The sequence below is a fragment of the Sorex fumeus genome, unplaced genomic scaffold (assembly GCF_029834395.1).
Source record: "Sorex fumeus unplaced genomic scaffold, SorFum_2.1 ptg000007l, whole genome shotgun sequence".
Lineage (NCBI taxonomy): Eukaryota > Metazoa > Chordata > Mammalia > Eulipotyphla > Soricidae > Sorex > Sorex fumeus.
Window position 1 is genome coordinate 8,713,950 of NW_026606064.1, and position 23,182 is coordinate 8,737,131.

Genomic DNA, 23,182 nt, shown 5'->3' on the forward strand with positions numbered 1-23,182 from the left:
GCGAAATGAGTCAGAAAGAGACGGATAGACATAGAAAGATTGCATTCATCTAGGGAATATAAAGAAACAAAATATGAGATTAATACCCAAGAATAGCTGAGATCAACACCAGGAGGATTACTCCATAGCTTAGAGGCCAGCCGGGCATTCTAAGGGAAAGGGCAGCTCAGATAGAGAAGGGAGCACCAAATAAAGGGTGTTCGGAGGATCCTCCCAGGAGGGGAGATGCATGTTGAAAGTAGACTATGGACTGAACATGTTTGCCACTCAAAGCCTCTTTTGCAGGCTTTCTCTTTCCCAAAAGGAGAGAGAGAACACAGGGGATTGCCCTGCCACAGAGGCAGGGTGAGATGGGAGGGATGGGGGTGGGAGGGATATTATCCATGGTGGTGGAAAATGGGCACTGGTGAAGGGATGGGTATTTGATCATTGTATAACTGAAACCCAAGCACAAAAATTTGTAAGTCTACAACTGTACCTCATGGTGATTCACTAATACAAATTTTTTAAAAAAAAGTAAACTGATAGCTTTACCCTACAAGTTAGCCTACAGTCTATATTTTCTTCTAGGAGTTATTTGTGTGTGTGTGTGTGTGTGTATGTGTGTGTTGCAAAATAAATCTTGTGGTCCATTTAATTCTTTTGCAAGTGGCTGTCCAATTTTCCTATACTATTTAATAAAAAGATTGCCTGTTCCTCCTTATATATTCTTCATTCCTTTGTTATAAGTTAATTGACCATATATGTGTAGATTTATTTCTCAGTTCTGTTTTATCCCACTACTCTGTTTTTTTTTTTCATGCAAATACCATACCTTTTGATTATTATAGCATTGTGATACAGTTGATGCTTCCAGCTTTGTTCTTTGTCAAGATTATTTTGGCTATTTGGGTTCTTTTATGGCATCACACACTTCAGGACTGTTCTATTTCTTTTTTTGGGGGAGGGCACACCTGGTGATACTCAGGTATCACTCCTGACAGGCTCAGGGGACTAAATGGGGTGCCAGGAATTGAACCCAGGTAGGCCACTTGCAAAGCAAATGTCCTATCTGCTATACTATCACTCTAGACCCTGTCCATTTCTTCAAATTTCTTTAACTTTAGGGCCATACCCAGCTATGCTCAGGGTTTACTTCTGGCTCTGAGCTCAGGGTTTACTTTTGGCAGTGCTGGGGTGACCACATATGACAGGGATCAAACCTGGGTCAGCCCTGTGCAAGGCTGTCAGGTGTGGCCAACACCCCCCACCCACCCACCCAAACAAACAAGCAAACAAAAAGTGACCAGTGATGACAGACCTTAAGTGCTGGCTTACAGAACTGCGTGAAAACTAAGGGTGGAGTGAGCCAGAGGGAAGTGGAGCAGGTGGAGAGGGCCTCTCTGGGGGCGGGTGTGCAGCAGCAACACTGCACAGAGACGCTGCAATCAATGGTCCTCCACCTCACGGCACGGACGTAGAAAGATTCAGTAAAATTCAAAATATCCTTCATGTGGACATTCTGTGAGCTCATCACAAATAATTGGATTTGTGGCTTATGTGACTATGAGTACTCTCAGGTAGGAGCCAGCTTTGTTCTAAAGTCACTGTATGCCCTGCCCTTACCGGTCCCAAGCACAGGGACACGAGAAACAGCACCTAGGGGCACCGTTCTCAGACACTGGCACCACATCATATCAGCTGCACAGGGAGGAAACTACCTTTGAAACTCTTACATATCCTTCTGGGGCTCTATTCCCTCATTCTAGGGAGTGAGTGTCTGTGGCCTTCCCACTCATGTGGAGAAATATCCTATATATATATATATATATATATATATATATGTGTGTGTGTGTGTGTATAGCACAGAGGTAGGGCGTTCGCCTTACAAGCGGCCAACATGGCCGACCCGAGTTCGATTCCTCCGCCCCTCTCGGAGAGCCCGGCAAGCTACCGAGAGTATTCGATATGCCAGACACAGTAACAACAAAGTCTCCAATGGAGACGTTACTGGGCCCGCTCGAGCAAATCGACGATCAACGGGAGGGCCTTTACCTTTTTACCTTTACACACATATATATACATATATATACACACACACACAGACACACACACATATGTGTGTGTGTATTTTTTACTTTTTGGGTCACACCCGACGATGATCAGGGGTTACTCCTGCTCGCACTCAGGAATTACTCCTGGAGGTGCTTGGAGGACCATATGGAATGCTAGGAATCGAACCCAGGTCAGCAGCATGCAAGGCAAAGGCCCTACCCGTTGCACTATCGTTTCAGCTCCGAGATATTTTTTTCAAGGCAGAATTAGAATTAGCCCATTGCCAGGTACAGCAGAAAAGATAACCAGATTTTTTTTTTTTGGTGGGAGGTACACCTGGTGGAGCTGAGAGGCCATTCCTAGCTTTGTAGATTCTTATTTACTAACCAGGAAATCATCCTCAACAGGTGCAAAATCTTCCTGAGCATTCATTCATCTTGGACTTGTAGCTCCCAGCACTGTGAGAGGAAAAGAAACTGACTGCTGTTTGTAAGCCCCCTAGCCTAGGCCGTTTGCTCTAAGAGCTCAATGGGCTAAAAGCACTGACCACAGGAGGACTTGTCATTCCAAAGACCCCAAGCCTCTGTGACCTTGCTCCGGCTGTTCCCATAGCTGGACACATAGCTGGTCAGTTCTCCATCTCCCTGTTTTATCTCCTAAGGGTCACCACTGAAGCTCCTTAGAAGTAACACTGAAGGTTTCATCAAACTTCATAGTCAGAGGACAAGAGAAAGGACAGGTGTTAGGTGCTCGCCTTGCATGCACTGAGGATGGTTCCATCTCAGAAACCGCATCGTCCCCTGAACATCATCCTGTGAGCACAGTGCTGGGAGTAACCGCCAGCATGGCCATGTGTAGTCTGAAACCCTTCTCTTATGGACAAAAAAGTGAATGTTTTAAAAAGTAAAATAGTTTTAGGGAATAAGGAGGGAGAGACAGGTGGGGGAATCAAGAGTATCCCATAAAGGAAAGGAAAGGAATTACCATATCCTAACTTGAGATGTGGGTGATCCCAGAATGCAAAGACAAAAAGAAAGAAAAAAAGAAAGAAGTCAAAACAAAAACAGTGAATTTTAAGCTCACTGTTTAAGGAGCATGCAGTTAATTTTTCCACCCCTACATGATAATGTCTTTTACTTTGCCTTTCTTCTTATCCTAATATACTGAGCCATCCACATTGGTTGCTTTTCAACAAGTACTAGTCCTCCACAAGTCAAGTTGGACTTTTCGTCCTCAGAGCCCCACCAGGCGTGATACCTGAGCACTGAGCCAGGAATAAGCACCGAGCACTACCAGGAATGGTCCCCAAACAAACAAAAATCAACTGTATAGGGCCAGAAAGATGGCAGCCCCCTAAGTACCACTTCCTCACTCAAAACCCTTCCTCCTTCAAAAAAAAATAATAGTAATCCACTGTGTGAGGTTATCAGATTACCACAGAGCCATCAAAGGAATGAAGGTCAGGATAAAAGAGAAGAATATAGCCCAGAGTATTTAACTCAGTATTTGATGCTTTTTCCCCAGAGGCAGGAATTCTAAATTGAATGATTCATGGATTGAATTCAAGGAATCCACAAACTTGGATGGGAAAATTATTATGGAGTTTTACTTACCTTCCACTGGAACTTAGCATCTCCTTTGATTAAAATGCAAACAATGTAGAGCTAGCAGTACTAGGATTCTGTCAATCAGAAACAGCTTTCAAAAGAAAGCTCAGACATTTTCATATCTCATTAAAGTTGTTCCAGATACCTCACAATATTATTTATACTCATCAGCACTCCAAAAAATAAAGCATGATTACAACCATAACATTCCAGGGGCTCCACCAGGCCTAAAAGAGGCAGCTAACTGAACAGTTAAGAGCTCTGCTTTCATGGGTTTGAAGTGATAGTATAGCAGGGAGGGTGTCTGCCATGCACACAGCCAACCTGGGTTCCATCCCCTGAATCTCATATGGTTCCCACTGCATCTCATATGGTTCCCCAGGAATAATTCTTGAGTGCAGAAGCAGGAGTAACCCCTGAGCACTGTTGGGTGTCTCCACCACCCACCCCCTCCCCCCAAACAAGAGAGAGTGCCGAATTCATAAGAAAGTTCTGAGTAAAAGAAACTGGAGTTCAAGACTTGCCTAGGCTGGGGAGACGGTCTCAGGAAAAACCTAGGCTCTTGGGGGGCCCTGGAGGGGCTGGAGATGGAGCGTATCATCCCTTCTGAAACTAAGTCTGACTACAAATCGTTTCAGTCCCTGATCAGATAGAGGTAATCCAAGATTGACAGTGCTCAGGTCATCTGCCACAAGCAAATACAAACCCTCTCTGCATAAATATCATTTCTCTCTAGACCTGAAAGTCTCTATGATTTTAAATATACAATATTTAAAACTATTGAAAAAAGGTAAGACAAGAGAAGACAATGGGGTAAAAAAAAGACATAAAATAGATCATAGAACTATACTCATAGAAAATCCATATAATTATAGACCTTTTAATAATCATGTATACTGTATTTAAACAAATGCAAAGTCTATCAAAGCCATTAACAAAATAAACTGACATGTCAAAGAGACAGCTTAATTGGCTGGAGAACATGCTTTGCACACAGAAGCCCTGAGACTTATCCCTAGTATCACATGGTCCTCCAAGCACTGCCAGAGGTGAGCCCAGAGCACTGAGCTGACAATAGCCTTGAGTGTCGCAGGGCATGGTCCCCAAACAAGCACAAAAAAAAAAAGATGAAGAACTGAGGAGACAGGGATAGTATAGGGTTTTTTTTGCCTTACGCACAACGAGTGATAGCACAGCAGTAGGGCATTTGCCTTGCACGCAGCCAGCCCGGCCAAGCCGGGTTTGATTCCTCCACCCCTCTCGGAGAGCCCGGCAAGCTACCGAGAGTATCTTGCCCGCACGGCAAAGCCTGGCAAGCTCCCCGTGATGTATTCAATATGCCAAACAGAGTAACAACAAGTCTCAAAATGGAGACGTTACTGGGCCCGCTCGAGCAAATCAATGAACAACGGGAGAACACTGTGTTTTGTTGATGCACAACCAACCCTAATTCATTCCCCAGTATCTCATATACTCCCCCTGAGCCCTGCCAAGAATGATTCCTGAGCACAGAGCCAAGAGTAAATCCTGAGCATAACAAAATGAAAACAAAAAACAAAAATGAAGTGAACAGAAATCTTGAAGTTAAAAATACAGTAAGTGGAAAAAGCCAAATACAAGATGCAATTTTAATTACATGGTATTTTGGAAAAGGCAAAACTATGAAGTCAATAAAAATGAAGTTTTCTGGTTGCTGTTTAGGGAAGGAATGAACTGAGGCATTTTAGAGGGCTGAAAGGACTCTATGTGGCACTAAAATAAAACATACAAGCCATTATACATTTGTCCAGATTCGCAGACTATACAATATCAAGTGTGAACCCTAAGGCAAACTATGGCCTTTGTATGATTTTTTGCCAATATCTGTTCATCAGTTGTAACAACTGTGCATTTTGGTAGGGAATGTTGGTAATGAAGGAGGAGGATACACATCTGAGGGGGAACAAGAATATGGGAAACCTTATATACCTTCCCCTCAATTGTACCGTGAGCCTGAAACTACTTTGAAAAAACCAAGTCCATGAAAAAACAAACAGGGCCGAGAAACAACTCAGAGGGGTGAAGAGAGTGAGTTCCAGCTAGAATTCCAGTTAAACTCCTGCCTTGTTTAAAACAACTTAATACATCAACATCCTAAATCCAGATGACTACTATTACTGAGTGCCACAAAATGTTCTGGTTATCATCTCCAGGATGAAATTTTTTTTAAGGCCTTCAAAAAGGCCAGGGAGATTTTAAGGCACTTGCCTTGCATGTGACCCACCCTGGTTCAATCCCAGGCATCATGCAGGGTGCCCCAAGTACCACCAGGAGTGACCCCACTGAGCACAAAGCCAGGAGTGGTCCCTGAGAACCTACTAGATGTGGCCCTCAAAAAGAAGCACAGAAGTTCTTCAAAACAGCAATGGTAGACCTTAAAAAAATCATTCCTGGGGGCCGGAGTGATAGCACAGTGGGTAGGGTGTTTGCTTTGTGCATGGCCAACCTGGGTTTGATCCCCAGCATCCCATATGGTCCCCTGAGCAGCATCAGGTGTGATTCCTAAGTGCAGAAGCAAGAGTAACTCTTGAACACTGCTAGGTGTGGCCCCATCCCACCTCCAAATCACTTCTGGTCTACAAACCCCATCCCTCCTCAGATCCCAAGAAGGACAGGATGACACATGCCACCTTACTCTATTAGATAACCCACGTTTGCAGATCTGTCACCCAGCCACTCTGTTCTGTAATGGAGGGTGATTTGGGAGCACTGGAAATTCACAACAGAATTTTCCAATCACTGTTTTAGCTACCTCTCAGATCATGTTAGCATGTTACAACACAAGGAATGATTTAAGATCCATCCACTTCTATTTAGGCCTTCAAGGAGCTAACTGGCCCCAGCAGCAGTATTGAGGGTAATCTTCTTAGTCTACTGACTAAAATGCTAATCCCTTCTGAAGACATTTAGAGACACATCTAGATATAAGATTTTACCAATCACCTAAGCATATTTTCTATAGTCAAGCTCTAAATTCCTTATGACATTTTTATTTAACACTCTAGCATCCACTATTTCTCCTAGTCTCTTTTCCCCCTCCTGAGCTTAATGCAGTTCAACAAAGGTCCTTAATTCACTCGTTGTTTAATAATTAGCTTCATCTCTTCATTCAGATTAGGTCGCTCTCATAGAGGCAGAGTGACAGTGTCTTGTATTCCTATCCATCCACCTTTGAAATTCAATACAACTCAATGATTGAAATTCAACAACAATACTGACATTCTTGTAAGAGGATGAAGGAAAAATATTTAGTTGGGAAAACCAGGCTTGGAATGCTGTTTGGGGAGGCATTAGACAACAGGCCTGTGGAAGAGTCTGAACATCAAATTTGACATTGAAAAAAAATGCATCACTCATTCACACCAAATTTTCTATGATATCCTTCTTGTTGACGGCATGCTGGTGGATGCTGAGGGCAATCTGGATCGAGCAGTGCAATTCTCTCAAGTCCCCTTGAGGGAGCATCTATCTCATGCAGAAGGTGAAGGATGAGTGTGTGCAGATGAATAATTTGCCCCGCACATGGACACTGCAGCCTGTGTGGCGTGCATATACGCCTCTGCCTGGAATTGCTTGTGGAGCGTTCTCTCTTTGGGCTCTGTGGTTTCTCAATCCATTCCAAGTGTTTGGAGGCTGAAGCTTGGCTCGACAGGCACAGATAAACAGCTTCCTGGAGCAGGCTCGCCAGGGTGAGGAGCAATGACCTCAGCAGAGCGTGTCTGCTTTTCATTACCCTGAGCACATCGCTGCGCCACTAGTGCTAAGAGCAGGAATTAGACAGAAAGACTTGAGCCCAGTCAGGTCTCCCATCACACCTTCATTTGTATAAACCTTGGAAGTCAGAAGAAAGAGGGTGCAGAGAGGAAGAAAGGAAATCTGAGTGAGTGTGTGTGTGTGTGTGTGTGTGTGTGTGTGTGTGTGTGTGTAGGGAGTGGGGGGTGTTTGATTTATTTTATTTATTTTATTTTTTGAAGGAAAGGCAATATTCTGAATGAACTAAAGGAATGAAATGGCTAACACAAAATGGCTAATCGTCATGCAGGAAATAATCAAATCTCTTTAATCTCCCTAAAAAAGTAGAAATTGCTAGGCAAACAAAAGATGTAAGTGAGGGGCTGGGGAGAGAGTATGTTGGTTAGGGCACTTGTCTTGCATGCAGACAATCTGGATTCAACCCTGGGCATCCCATTACCCCATATGGACCCTTGAGCATCATCAGGAATGATTCCTGAGTGCAGAGCCTGGAGTAACCCTACGCACCACCAGCTGTTGCCCCAAAACAAAGCCTGAAAAAGATGCAATAGGGCAAAGGGAAAACTAAGGTGCCTTTGAGATCCTGAACTAGGATGCCAATTCGTGTGAGTGAGTATGGTGCTGGGGACCAGAGCCAGGGTCTCCCACATGCAAGGCAAAGGCTCTGCACCCCCAGTGCTGCGCAACACCCCCAGTGCTAGGATGCCGTTTACAGAGAAAGAGAGCTGGGCAAAGGCGGAGCGCCGTGCTAGGACATCGGACCTTCAGGCATGAGGCTCAGGTTAGAGCCCTGGCACCATCGCACACACCACGTGTGATTCCTATTTGGAATCTCTAGCAGAGCAAGCATGTGACCCCCCCAGTCAGCACCACAATCAAGTGTGTGCAACTCCAGGTCCTGGGGCCTGGGGGAGGGCAATTAAAATATAAACAATTAAGAGAACTTCTAAGCACCACTAGGAGTGATCCGTGACAGTCAGAAGTAAGCCCTGAATACGGGTTTTGTATTGCCCAATTCCACTCCCAACCTGCCATTTCCCAAATAAATACAAAGAAGAGGAAAACAATCACTTTCCAAGAGAGCCACGAAGAGCCAGGAGAGAAGCAAAACCTGAGCAAACTGGAGCTAAGGAGGAATGAGCTTTAACTGAAAGATACACTGCCAGACATTTGACACATGCCATGGACCGATACATATGCTCCAGGAAGTAAGTATTATCATTCCGAGCTGGAAATCTGGACTTGGAAAATGTAACACCAAGACATTAACGAAGACAGATGTTGCTGATATCATTTAATGACAAAAAGGAGGATTCAGGATTGCTTCTGTGGTCCCTCCAAAAATAGGATCATCTGCTGTGGCAGCTTGAACCCCAGCAACCCGAGAAGCAACATGTCCTGAAACCAACGTCCGCACTTCCTGGTGAGACAGTTCCCAGCGTGCTGCTCAGAGCTCCCTCGGATCGCTGATGAAAGGAATCACAGTGACTGCTGCAGACAGGAAACGGGGTGGCTCTGACCCTCTGGAGGGGTCCTAAGAAATCATTTGCTTTGTGTGGGGGGGGGGTGGGGGGAGTCTCTGACTGTGGAGATGCACCTGCCAGGGGCCGGGAGCGCCGAGCCAGGGGAACATCTCAGCAAATCCTCCTGACAGAGAGAAGCTTCATTCGACTTTCATTCCACTTTTCTCAGGGAAGAAGAGCCTTTGTGTGGCTGCCAAAACTCTCTCCGTCCCTCCTCCTTCCCCTCACTTCCCCCCCACCCCGCCCCGGCACCCCCATCCCAGTTCATTAAAGAGCTTCTGGTTCAAGGTGCCAGATTGTGTCATGCTTTCCGGCTCGTGTGCCAGGCCGCCAGCACACAGATCTTCTGAGTCCTGAGCAAACCAGGGAAGAAATGAGAAGTGCTGGTGAATTTCAATTGTCCTATTGTTGAAAAAGTAAACTCTCTTAGCTTCTGAGAGGCTCTTGTGCATGATGGATGGCGGGGCTGCCCTGTTCATTCAAATGTGCGCGCCTGCCCCACTGCCAGAGACGCACTCAGCGAGGCAGACGAGTGCGGGCAGGGGAAGGAGTCGGGGGTTTGTGCCAAAGAGTCCTTCTATTATTTATAGAACGAAACAGATCAAGCAATTTCTCTAAGGGGGGGTGGGGTTCTGTATGGAGAATGAGACCTAAATTTGACCCTAACTAGCTGTAACAGCAGCTCCCCTGGAAACAGAAACAGGACCAGGGGGTCTCGAGAATGCATCAGCCAAGGTCCACGAGCCTCATTTCCTCCTAGGGTGCCATTTCACGAGCGCATCATCTCTTCTCATCGGTGCTTCCTGACAGGGAGAACCTGGGCCCAATTATGACTTGCCTAACCTTTGCCCTGGACCGCCGAATGAGGCGGGGGACCAGTGGGCTGTGAAATGGCTTCCGCAGTTACCAGGTCAAGGGCTGGAGGGTAGTTTCCTGTAATCAAAACTTGAAGGGACTGAAGAAGAGCCTTGGATTCTAAGCAAGAGGGTGTCTAGGTCTCAAAACAGACTGAGGGGCCTCAAGACTCATCACACTCATCCCTGGGGTCCTTGGCTACGGAAACCTTGCTAATGCAGAAAAGAACCAGAATCCAACACGGAGTTGACAAACGATGCCCAGAAGTGCGGAACCAGTAATAGAGAGGATGGCATTTAGCTCCGGGCAAAATCTATTCCTGGCCATTATCTGGGTCTGTGAGAATCCAGATGCTGACAATGAGAAATGGGCGACTTTCTGTCGCAATGTGTCAACTCCAGCAAAGAACTGAACTATGGAAAAAAAAAAGATGGGGATGGTTGGAGGGTGGGGGATGGGAAAGGGCGTGGAGAGGAAAGCATTATCCCTTTTGAAGAAGCCTGTAACAGGATTAGTCACCATTCCTTCACCACATTCTGGCTCCACTGAACCACAGTGAGCGGGGAAAACATGGAACAGGAATGGCCTGGCAAGTCTCAAGTCCGTCCCTCATTCAAAGCTACAAGCCTGCAAAAAAGTCCTGGTCTGTTCTGTCACTTTTTTTTTTTTTTTTTTGCTACTCTGAATCTCTGCTCCTCTGTTACCATGGGTGTGAGGAGAATTCAAAACAATAGCACTTAATTTGTGGATGGTGGTGGGTTCTAAAAAAAAAAAAAAAGCTGCCAACTTCAGAATCAAAAGTTTGTGTTCTTGTTGTGCTAGATTACTTACTCAAGAGAGAAATGGGTCATCTTTTCATAAAGTCTAGGGTCACTGTCACTGTCCTCCCGTTGTTCATCAATTTGCTCGAGCGGGCCCAGTAACATCTCCATCGTGAGACTTGTTACTGTGTTTGGCACATTGAATACATCACAGGGAGCTTGCCAGGCTTTGCCGTGCGGGCGAGATACTCTCAGTAGTTTGCCACCTCTCCAAGAGGGGCGGAGGAATCAAACCCGGCTTGGCCAGGCCAGCTGTGTGTGAGGCAAACGCCCCCTACCACTGTGCTATCGCTCCAGCCCGAAGTCTTGGGTACTATTTTAAAAAATGAATAATACTTTTTAAGAATTTGTGTTTTGGGGCCACACCCAACATCTTTGTCAGGAGACCATTCAGTGCCAGGGAGCAAACCCAGGGTTCCCACATGCAAAGCATGTGCTTTGGTTCTGTGGTCTTTGCTGTTTTATTCCTCCCTTGGTTTTCACTGAGGCATCACAGTCTGTTTTGTTTTGTTTTGCGCCAAACCCAGCAGTGCTCTGAGGGCCACGTAGTGTTGAGAACCAAACCTGGGTCTTCTGCATGCAAAGCAGGTGTACCAACTCCTTGAAGTCTCTCCCTGGCCCCAAAATTCATATTATAATCATGCATTTTTTTTTTTTTTTTGCTTTTTGGGTCACACCCGGTGATGCACAGGAGTTACTCCTGGCTTTGTTCTCAAGACTTAGTCCTGGTGGTGCTCAGGGGACCATATGGGGATTCTGGGACTCGAACCCGGGTCGGCTGCATGCAAGGCACAAGGCAAACGCCCTACCCGCTATATTATCCTCCAGCATTGTTTTCATTAGCATTACATTTTATGTGACTAGGAATATGCACCACTTGGAGCTTCCTTTTCTCCTCCAAGAACAAATGAGCAGAGCTCCTATTTCATAAATTTAATTTAATCAAAAAAGTGAAAAGGTAATTTGATGCTGGTATCTTTTAATACAAAAGCATATTAGAGAACATATTCCTCATATTCCTCAGTTTGGTCCTATACACCAAACTGGAGCCACTCCTATTCCTTTAAAACACTGACAGGCTTCCATCTCCAGTATATTAGAAAACACGAATGGTTTTTATGACTAATTATTTTATTACTTTCACATATTGTATGAGAGGTGCATGAGGGATGACAATGACCAGTTAGGTGGCTTTATTAATGCATCCTACTGGTATGCCAGCAAGTGAAATCAATCAAATTACCCCTCTTGGATGCAGAGGGCCTAGGGAAGACAGGACAAAGGGCAGATGAGCCACTGTGACATGACAGTGTACTGGGTCTCTGAGGAAGTGAGTCAGTCATTTCATAGGATCAGCTCTCAAAAACCCTCTCCTCTGGGATGCCTTCCTAGCTCTCCCTGATACCACATTTCCTCATTATTTGTCATTGATTTTGTTTCTGTTTCACAGTTGTGGAATTCTGGGACTGTTTCTTTTATGTGTTTGAATTTCCTGCTGTGTAAAATGAGGATAAGGCTAAAACCCCACCTTACAGTGTTGGGAGGATCAAGCAAGGTAACACACGCCATATGCTTAGAATACTACCGAACACACAGCAAGGTAGCACAAACTCTCAGCTACGGATTGTTTATTGACTGTCCGCCTACTGAAACCCAAGTCCATGAGGGCACTTGTCAGTCTTGTTCTTCACTGTATCCCCATTGCCTAGCCCACAGATGAACACAGTAGGAGCTGAAAAATACTGAATGAATTCGTGATTAAGTGCCATCTTATAATTTCATCTAGCCTTAAAATAAACCCCCAGCAATGAAGGGCATTTGTGTACACACAACCAAAACAGTCATTGTGAAAACTTTCCCAAGAAGCCAAAAAATCATCATCTAAAAGAAAAAAAAACCCAAAAGCAGACACGTGATCATAAGAGGGAGCCCGAGGCCCGCCATCAAGACCACAGAGCATCCTTCTTTTCTATATTCGTATGTGGAGGGCAAGCTTCCTGATGCCGCAGAGCGTAACTATCAATTTCGCCTGTGAAGCATGGCTCCCAATTCTGATAGGAATTCTCAGATGTCAGCCTGTTTTTCCTCTCAGCCTTATTTCCCAATGTCTTAAAAGCCACACTTCTCCTTTGGTCCTGACCACAAGAACCTGGTCACACTCTGCCATGGCTTCTGGCCTCCCTTTATTAGATGTACTTCCTCTGAGGCTCTGACCCGAAGTTGACACTCAGCTACTCTTAAGAATGGTACCTCTGACCTGGTACTGGTAGAATGACAACATGCAGAGGCAGAGGTGGCACACAACACAAACCCCCAGGGCTCCAGGCTCCTCCCTTCAAGAGTATCCAGAGGAATCTGATCTAAAGAGCCGATAGTCTTGCACACACAGGGCAGCTTAGCTACTCATGCTTTAGCTGATTCTGAGTTACTGCAACAATTGCGGATTTGTGGAGAAACATTTACTACCAAGGAGTGACCGTAAAGGTGAAATGGCAAACAGACCTACAGAAGAAACTCAGTAGGCAAACTGTTTTAGAAATCAGAGAGATACTACAGCAGTAAGTTGCTTGCCTTGCATGTAGTCAACTTAGTGTGGTCCCTGGCACCTCAGTATGGTCCTCTGAGCACCACCAAGAGTGAGCCCTGAGTGCAGAGCCAGGAGTAGCCCCTGAGTACTGCCAGGCAGGACTTAAAAATTAAAAAAGAAGAAAAAAGTTACTGAAAACATTTAAAAGAGTAATTCTCTCATTGCTTGAAGTAAATCATTCACCACAAATGTATAAAAATCCTGGGGCTGGAGCAATCGTACAGCAGGTAGGGAGTTTGCCTTGCACACGACCACCCTGGGTTTGATCTGTGGCATCTCATATGGTCCCCTGAGCACCTCTAGGAGCAATTCTTGAGTGCAGAGCCAAGAGGAAACCCTGAACATTGCCAGGTGTGGCCCCCTAACCAAAAAAATCTTGCATAATTTATATAATTTTTAAAATTCCTGCTTCCAATTAGAGATAGCTCCAATTGCATCTTACTAGCACATCCTATCCACTAATATAGCAGGTCAGATGCTTGCTTTGCATGCAGCTTACCCCAGTTTAATCCCCGGCACAGCATATGGTCTCCCAAGCACTGTCAGGAGTAAGCCCTACGCACTGGGTAGGCCCCCAAACGAAAAAACCAAACCAAAGCAAAACAAAAACAAGAAGGCTGAGACTACATAGCTACAGGGCAATGAATTGGACAAGGCTATACAATAAACTATACAGTTCATAAGGGAAAAATCAAAAAGCACAGCGAGGAGAAACCTCAAGAAATTATGTGGTTAGGCCTCTAGCGATATTAGGAAAGCACAGTCACGGGAAGCAGCCGAGCGAGAGGCCCGTGCCAGGCTGACTCCTGCTGCTACTTACAAGCTTCTGAACTCAGAGAAGCAGGTTTTACTTTCCTAAGCCTCGATTTTTCTCATCTAAAAGAACAGAGATAATAATAGGCCCAACTTCAAAGAAGCACAGTGGTTGAGACATAGTAGGAATTTAGTAAAACTGCTTAGTGTAATATATATCTATTATGTTATTATTAGCATGCCGGATTTTAATTATACCCATTCCATAGATTATGCAACTGAAGCCCAGAAACTTTCAAAGACCAGCTTGTGATTATAGAGCAAAAATGTGTAAGAAGAAGGTGTTCTTCCTAGGGCCAGGCTCTTCACTGTAATGTGTTTCCATAAATGATAGTAAAAAATTTCTATTAAGCAAATCCAATTACAATCAAAGTAACACTGGCAGCTTTTCCCATTCGTCAGGTCTCCCTGTCTGTCAAATACTCCTTCCCATTCTTTCATGCATCCACTTCTTTCAGGTCTTCTTTTTAAGGATTTTTGGTTCGCCACTCAAAACAACTTGCCTCAGGCCAGTATGGTGTCTTAGAACTTTCAAAGTGTCCAGTATGTGCCACTCACATATATTATGTAATTCTCAGCTTCCTGAAGACAAGAAACAGCTCACTTAGCAACTAGATTCCTACCAGCCCTGTGGAAAATCTTGAGATTTCTTTCAACAGTGTGCTGGTAACCAAAGCTACAGCAAAGAGCATCTGAACAGTTATAAGGCTTACTATTGACTCTCTAGAACTCAGTAGCAGTTACATAGACCAGAGGGGTTCCCTTTTGTACTGCTGCGTGAAGGGATGACCCAGTGAGCTAGAGTACAGTCCGGGTCCTAACTCTGGTTCTGCATATGGTCCTCAAGAAAGATCCCTGAGCACCCACCCAGAAATAGCCGAGGACTGCTGGATATAATCCTAAAACAACTTGAAAGTTTTAGTAATGCTATACACCTGGCACACAGATTCTTAAATAGCAGAGACAAGAGCTTTTCATATATCTATAATCTATATATGCACATACATGTGCGTGTGTATTTCAGAGAAAAGAAGAGATAATTTCCAATAGAAACAAGACCAAGAATGGAAGTAGACAGCATACAATAATTTATAATTTAAAATATAGCTTCAGGGGCTGGAGAGATAGCACGGCAGGTAGGGCGTTTGCCTTGCACATGGCCGACCACGGTTCAATTCCCAGCATCCCATATGGTCCCCTGAGTACCGCCAGGAGTGACTCCTGAGTGCAGAACCAGGAGTAATCCCTGTGCATCGCCGGGTGTGACCCAAAAAGAAAAAATATATATATAGCTTCGGCTGTGGATTCAGCAAACATTCCCCTCACGGCTACTACAGGCGGTGCATCGAGCCAGGCTCTGGGAATCCAAAGCTATAGAAAGGAGGAAGCTCCATTTCTGATGAAATGGGGAAATGTCTGACAAGGAAGATGGGCCTGGGTGGGTGAGAAATAAAAGAAAAAGGGGGAAAAAATGCTGGGAAGAGGCTTTACCACCAAAAGAATCATATTTCCGTTGGCAAGGAACCTCAAGAGAACTGGTACAGATGAAATGGCCCAGAAACCTGACCCCGAGGCTTGTCAGTTCTGTAAAGCAAGCGAGCTATTCAATCCCAGCCTTTAGTGCCTGCCCACCTCATTTGCCTCAGCCCACACCATGAGAACAAGATTCCTTTCTCTACTTCATTCTCCTTTAGAAGACTGAAAGAAGGGACTAACTCAGTACTGGAAAGCCTGCTTTTCCCAGGAACTCAAACTTCCAACCCATAAGGAACCTAAATTTTTAATTACAAGACAGCTCAGCAAAAGTCTTAGCGAGAATGGAGAATTCCCCCAGTAGCAACTTACGTTTAGGCCATGGGAAGAACTGTCTGATCACCAAGGAACCTCAGGAAATGGGGGAAAAAAGATCTATTTTCGAAGAGGATGGATTTGAATTCATAATTCACCTTCATGAGAAGCCTGTAAGAGGCCACTCTTCTTTTTTTTTTTTTATCTCAATATTTATTGAGAACACTCCCAAGAGAGCAGAAAAAAGGAAAGAGAATCCAAACAATAACATAAATAAGTCATGACATGTTGGTAATTAAAATAAATGCTTTGCATTTCTTTTACACATTCTTTCAAAGTATTTTAAAGAAGGTCAAGGTTATTTAAATTGTTTTATTCAGTGTTCTAAAAACATTTCTGTGAGAACTTAAAAAAAAGCTGTAATCATGTTTTATTCTTACACAGTACATTTATTTATTTATTTATTTAAAGGCGACTCTCCAAAGATATAAAGTATGTCTGCCTTTAGAAAATATGTGGGGTGGGGCTGGAGAGATAGCACAGCGGGTAGGGCGTTTGCCGACCTGGGTTCGATTCCCAACATCCCATATGGTTCCCTGAGCACCGCCAAGAGTAACTCCTGAGTGTATCGCCAGGTGTGACCCAAAAAGGAAAAAAAAAAAAAAGAAAAGGAAATACGTGGGGTATGCTGAAGAGATAGTACAGCAGGTCAGGTGCTCTCCTTGCATGCGGCTGACCTGGGGCTGACCCTAGCACCTTATTCTGTCCCCAGAGCCAAGAAAGCCCTGAGCATTGTCAGGTGTCAACCCAAAACAAACAAAAGAAAGGACAATACATGATGGGCTTTTGTTGTTGGGTTTGTTAGGTTGTTTTTTTTTTTTCAATTTCAGGTAACCCCCAGTGGTGCTTGGGGGTTACTCCCAGCTCTGTGCTTAAGGGTTGCTCCTGGGGGTGCTCAGGGGACTGTGGAGTACCAGAGATGAGTTCAGCCCTTGACACTACCTTGCTGGTCTCTAGAAAAACATTTATGCCATTATGTGACTGACAGGAAATCCTACAGTAAGAAAATTACAAAAGGGAAATTAAATATTTTCCTGAACAAAAGTCAGCCAGGAAAAACACAGACTGAAGGAGTGCGGGACCAAAGGAAGTCAGGTTGAAGACTTTGAATACTAGAGCAAAATTTAAAAGGTGTCAGAGGGACCTAGAGAAGCAAAATGAATAGATCAAACAAGCAGTTTCTAGCATAGTTCTGACCATTCATGAGATTCGGCACTAACACGGGGGGTGCCAAAGGCACACTCCAAAGCATGACGGAACAGCCCTCAACCACCTATCAAAATTAAGCCTTCTCTGCTACCACATAATTGGAATTGTCTTTTTCTTTTTTTTTTTTTCATGTTTCATTTTTTTTCCTTTATTTTATTTTATTTTTTTTAAAGTTGTAGATTTACAATTTTTTGTGCTTTGGTTTCAATTATACAATGATCAGATACCCATCCCTCCACCAGTGCCCATTTTCCACCACCATAGATAATATCCCTCCCACCCCCATCCCCCCATCCCCCCTGTCTCTGTGGCAGGGCAATCCCCTGTGTTCTCTCTCTCCTTTTGGGTGTTGTGGTCTGCAAAAGAGGCATTGAGTGGCAAACATGTTCAGTCCATAGTCTACTTTCGACATGCATCTCCCCTCCTGGGAGGATCCTCCAAACATCCTTTATTTGGTGCTCCCTTCTCTATCTGAGCTGCCCTTTCCTCTAGGATACCCGGCTGGCCTCTAAGTTATGGAGTAATCCTCCTGGTGCTGATCTCAGCTATTCTTGGGTATTAATCTCATACTTTATTACTTTATATCCCCCAGATGAATGCAATCTTTCTATGTCTATCCCTCTCTTTCTGACTCTTTTCGCTTAGCATGATACTTTCCATATTGTACCACTTGTATGTAAATTTCATGACTTCATCTTTTCTAAGAGCTACATAGTACTCCATTGTGTAGATGTACCAAAGTTTCTTTAACCAGTCATCTGTTCTTGGGCATTCAGGTTTCTTCCAGTTTCTGGCTATTGTAAAGAGTGCTGCAATGAACAAACAAGTGCAGATGTCACTTCGACTACACATTTTTGCCTCTCTGGGATATATTCCCAGGAGTGGTATTGCTGGGTCAAATGGGAGCTCAATTTCTAATTTTTTGAGAATCGTCCATACTGTTTTCCAGAAGGGCTGAACCAGTGGACATTCCCACCAACAGTGAAGGAGTGTCCCTTTCTCGCCACATCCGCACCAGCATCGGTTGCTTTTGTTCTTTTGAATGTGGGCCAGTCTCTGAGGTGTGAGATGGTATCTCATTGTGGTTTTGATCTGCATCTCCCTGATGATTAATGATGTAGAGCATTTTCTCATGTGCTTTTTTGCCATTCGGATTTCTTCTTTGAGAAAGTTTCTGTTCATTTCATTGCCCCATTTTTTGATGGGGTTGGATGTTTTCTTCTTGTGGAGTTTAACCAGTATTTTGTATATCCTGGATATCAACCCCTTGTCAGATGTGTATTCGGTGAATATCCTTTCCCATTCTGTAGATTGTCTTTGTATTTTGGTCACTGTTTCTTTGGAGGTGCAGAAGCTTCTTAGTTTAAGATAGTCCCATTTATCTATCTCTGTTTTCACTTGCTCGGCCAGTGGCGTGGCATCTTTGAAGATACCATTAGCTTCAATGTCATGGAGGGTTTTGCCAACTTTATCTTCAACGTACCTTATGGTTTCTGGTCTGATGTTGAGGTCTTTAATCCATTTTGATCTTACTTTTGTACTTGGTGTTAGGCAGAGTTCTGAGCCTATTTTTTTGCATGTAGCCGTCCAGTGATGCCAACACAATTTATTAAAGAGGCTTTCCTTACTCCACTTCACATTACTTGCACCTTTATCAAAGATTAGATGATCATATGATTGAGGAGAGATGTCAGTGTATTCAACCCTGTTCCATTGGTCTGCAGTTCTGCCTTTGTTCCAGTACCATGCTGTTTTAATTATTACTGCTTTGTAGTACAGTTTGAAGTTAGGGAGGTTGATTCCTCCCATTTTCTTTTTCCCAAGAATTGCTTTAGCTATTCGTGGGGGCTTATTGTTCCATATAAATTTCAAGAGTGTTTGCTCCATTTCTTTGAAGAATGTCATGGGTATCCTTATAGGGATTGCATTGAATTTATACAATGCTTTCGGTAGTATTGCCATTTTGACAATGTTAAGTCTCCCGACCCATGAGCAGGGGATATCTTTCCATTTCCTCATGTCCTCTTTTATTTCCTGAAGTAGCGTTTCGTAGTTTTCTTTGTACAGGTCCTTTACTTCCTTAGTTAAGCTGATTCCTAGGTACTTGATTTTCTGGGGCACAATTGTGAATGGGATTGTTTTTTTCATGTTGCTTTCTTCTCTCTCACTGTTTGCGTATAGGAAAGCCATGGACTTTTGGGTATTGATTTTATAACCTGCAACTTTACTATACGAGTCTATTGTTTCTAGGAGTTTTTTGGTGGAAGTTATTGGGTTCTCTAAGTAAAGTATCATATCATCTGCGATTGTCTTTTTCTTAATTAATTAATTTATTTATTTTATTGAACCACCGTGAGATACAGTTACAAGGTTTTCATGTTTGAGATTCAGCCATACAGTGATCGAACACCCAGCCCTCTACCAGTGCAAACTTTCCACCCCCAGTGTCTCCATTATCCACCCCCGACCCCCATCCCAGTCCTCACCCTGCCTCTATGGTAGACAATTTCTCATATTCTCTCTCTACTTTTGGACACTATATTTTGCTCAAATTTTCCTACCACCATTCAAGTCTGCCTTCCAGGGACAGGCGCTAGATTATTTATTTTCCGTTGCTCATTTTGCATATCATGAGAGGTCGCGCACCCACATAAGCGGCCGCGTGCTTTGTCTTACTCCCTTTTTCATGTTCCTTGTATGTTTCCTCTGTATTTTATTTTACTATTACTATTGCTTTTCTTGTTTTCAGTAACAGTGTCAAATTTAGGGTCCCAAACAGGCAAGGCAGTGCTCTATGGCTAGGCAACATCCATGCCACAAAGGACTTCCCCTCCTGGTTTTGGGCCACTTCTGCCCAGAAGTGCTCAGGGCTACTTCTAGTACAGTGCTGGGGAGTCATTCCCAGGGATCAAACCTGGGGTCCTCACGCATAAAGTATATGCTCTAACCTTCTGAGCATCTCCCTGGCCCCAAATACTCCTGCAGGCCCACCCTATTAGCTAAACATTTATGTACTTACTATTCAGTGAAGAACCTGGTAATGCCATATTGGCTAATGTCTTCCTTGTTCTCTAGTAGCTGGCACACTGCATCTTCCATGTATGTGAGGACATGTCTCTGGGCTGCCAAGAAAGAGAGAAAGTGAAAGACAAGGAATAAAAGCCCTCCCATCCTAGGGGCTGGAGCAATAGCACAGCGGGTAGGGCATTTGCCTTGCACGCAGCTGACCCAGGTTCGATTCCCAGCATTCCATATGGTCCCCTGAGCACTGCCAGGAGTAATTCCTGAGTGCAGAGCCAGGAGTAACCCCTGTGCATCGCTGTGTGTGATCCAAAAAGCGAAAAAGAAAAGTCCTCCCAATCCTAGTGTGAGGGCTGGGGGTGGAGGGAGGGGGGGGAGTGAATGCAGTCCTAACCCCTCTGTCTCTGAGATGTGGTCTCAAGGGGACAGCGGGAGATGGTGACCGGAGAACAGAACTTGCTACCCTCTGGTTGGCTGTGAGCACCTGCATCATCCCTCTCTGTTTCAATGAGAGGGCTGAGCTGAAGAAGAGCTTTAGCACCAGTTAGCAGTAGGCCTGGAATTTCTTTTCTTTCCATCACCTTCCAGCCTTACACTTCTGAACGTCTCAGAAACTGAGGGAGTAGAGATTCCATACCTCAAGTGTGGATAGCCTAATTGCAAAGCAAACTTGGTTCTTTAGTTCTTTATTGGAAAAAGCCAAATCACTGAAAAAGTTTCCACACCATGAAAAGCTCAATACTGATGTTATATAAGTAACCATGACACCTGTATAGTATAGTGCAGAAATCTTTTTTTTTTCTTTTCTGACTATGGGTGTGGCTGATAAATGTGTGAGTCAGATGTGGGCTTATTTAAATAGAAGGTGAGAGACTAGAATAGGCAGATCTGGATATGAGTCCTGGCTATGAATCTTATCTATTTGTCTCATTCCTTGTGTTTAAATTCCCCTCCTCTCTCTGGCTCTGTGTTCAAGGATCACTCCTGGTGGACTTGGAGGACCATATAGGGTGCTGGGGATGAAACCCAGGTTGGCAGTGTACAAGACAAGCAACTTAACTGCTGTACTATTTCTCCAGTTCCTCATGAAATTTTTTATAGTGTAAATTCATTTTCTCTTCCCCCTGCACTCAGGGTCTATTTCCTCTGACTCACCAAACTGTTCCAGCTCACTGCCCTGTTGAGTGATGTGTTCACACCCCAAGGTATGTTCTATCAATGAGTACTTCCTGAAACTCACAACTATCAGACATTGCATTCTCTACATGTCCTCAAGCCCCTCAAAAGATATGAGAGCAAAATCTATGCTTCACCAGTGGTTCAACAGTTCCACCAACTCGAAAACTATTTCTCAGCCAAGGAGAAAGGTCAAAGGACTGGAGCACCTGCTTTGTGTGGGGGAAGTTGGGGTCTGATCCCAGCATCACATTGTCCCCAATACCACCAGGAGTATTGGGAGACCTGAGCACCGAGTCAGCAATAGCTCTTGAGAACTTTCGGGTAAGGCCCAAAACACAAAAACACAAAGAATGAAAAAGGAAAACTATTTCTCTAAAAAATTACCACAAAACAGAGTAAGATTCCAATATAAAACATGCCAACTTCTAGCATTGTTTTCAAAATATAGTCATAACTAATACACATCAAACTAGGAAGAAAAAAATGACCAAGTCAATATTAAAATCATCTACATGTTCACCTACATCTGCCACTTTCCTTGTTCCACTCACTTACCCTGATCTTTCAGAGAGTCCTTTCTGGGGCAAGAGCACCAGTGGGAGAGAAGCTTCGAGGCCCTGAGTCTGATCCCCCCACACCACATGACCACTCCCCACCCCAGCGAACACTAGTAGGTGTGATCCCAAAGGGGGGTACAAGGGTTCCTTCCTTGGGGTCTATAGGCAATTGTGACTTAGATCTACCTAGAGGTAGTGCAGAATCTTTTTTGTTAGGGTAAATACGAAAAAGTTCTATGTAGAAGCAAGTCCTGCTGCTTCTCCCTCCAATTCAGAGCTAAAAGTCAACTTGGAAGTGCTTTCAGGGAGAGATGTTTTCAGAACAGATGGAATCAAAGCACTTTTGTCCTCCCAGAAAAGACGAGGAACCTTCTGGAAAAAAAAAAGAAAAGACCTGGGATCCCAAAAAAGAAAAAAATTCAAAAACACCATGCCTGTTTAACTGTCAGCAGTCAATCAGATGCCTAGAATTTAACATTACTTACAACAATAAAGATAATAACACTAATAGCTACCAATTTTGAGCACCTGTGCAACATATTGACTAACAATGTGCCAAATGGGTGCTAATTGTTTTACAAGCTTATGTTCTTCTAGTCTTCACAACAATCAAGTTCACGGTATTTTGAGTACTTATGCTTTATAAGGAGGAGAACTGAAACTTGAAGAACAAAAGTAACTTGCTCAAGGTGACACAGCCAGTATTAAAAGAGGCTGAGATTGAAACCAAAAGTTAAGTTTCATACCGAGTCCGCGCTCTTAGCCCTTTGCTCCTGACTAACGATTTATGACCAGTTTCAGAAGAATTAAACAGTGCTCTATTTTCTAGAACACAGAAGCAGGCTGTCTGGTGGTTGGAAAGTCACCTGGGAGATATGGTCCATTTTCCTTTATGCCAATTCATGGGTGCGCGCGTGCGCGTGCACGCTGTCCCCACCTGCGTTCGGCGCGCAAGCCAATCGGCAAGTGAGCGAAGTTAGGACTTGTCCCCAAATTTCAGTTTCTCACAAACCACCCCCGTTTGGAGCGCAAGGCATTCGCCGCCCCCGTTCCAAGTTCACAGGGTGGATTTGGAAAGCCCTGGTGGCCCTTCGCATCTGTGGGAGAAGGGAAGAAGCTCTGCATTGCCGGCAGACTGCGGGAAATTGCCTCCCTGCAGAGTCTCAGGCAAGCCAAGTTCTAATTGCTGCGCGCTGGTGGCTGCCTTCATCTGCAGCTCTTATCGGTCCAAAGTTCCCTCTGCGGTTAAGTGCACTCCCCAATCCTGGAAAATCCTTGCAGTTTATCAAACTTCAATGAGACAGAGTTCAAAGCTCTTGCATGGCAATAAAACATG

General features: G+C 44.2%; 1 protein-coding gene across 2 annotated transcripts in view; it reads right to left on the reverse strand.

Moving 5' to 3' along the window:
- CSTPP1 (centriolar satellite-associated tubulin polyglutamylase complex regulator 1) overlaps nt 1-23,182 on the reverse strand; it is a 213,061-nt gene that overhangs the window by 137,969 nt on the left and 51,910 nt on the right. For both annotated transcript variants that reach the window (XM_056133378.1, XM_056133386.1), the window contains exon 2: nt 20,109-20,211. In XM_056133378.1, the coding sequence (XP_055989353.1) occupies nt 20,109-20,211 (103 nt within the window). The remainder of the gene's footprint in view (nt 1-20,108; nt 20,212-23,182) is intronic.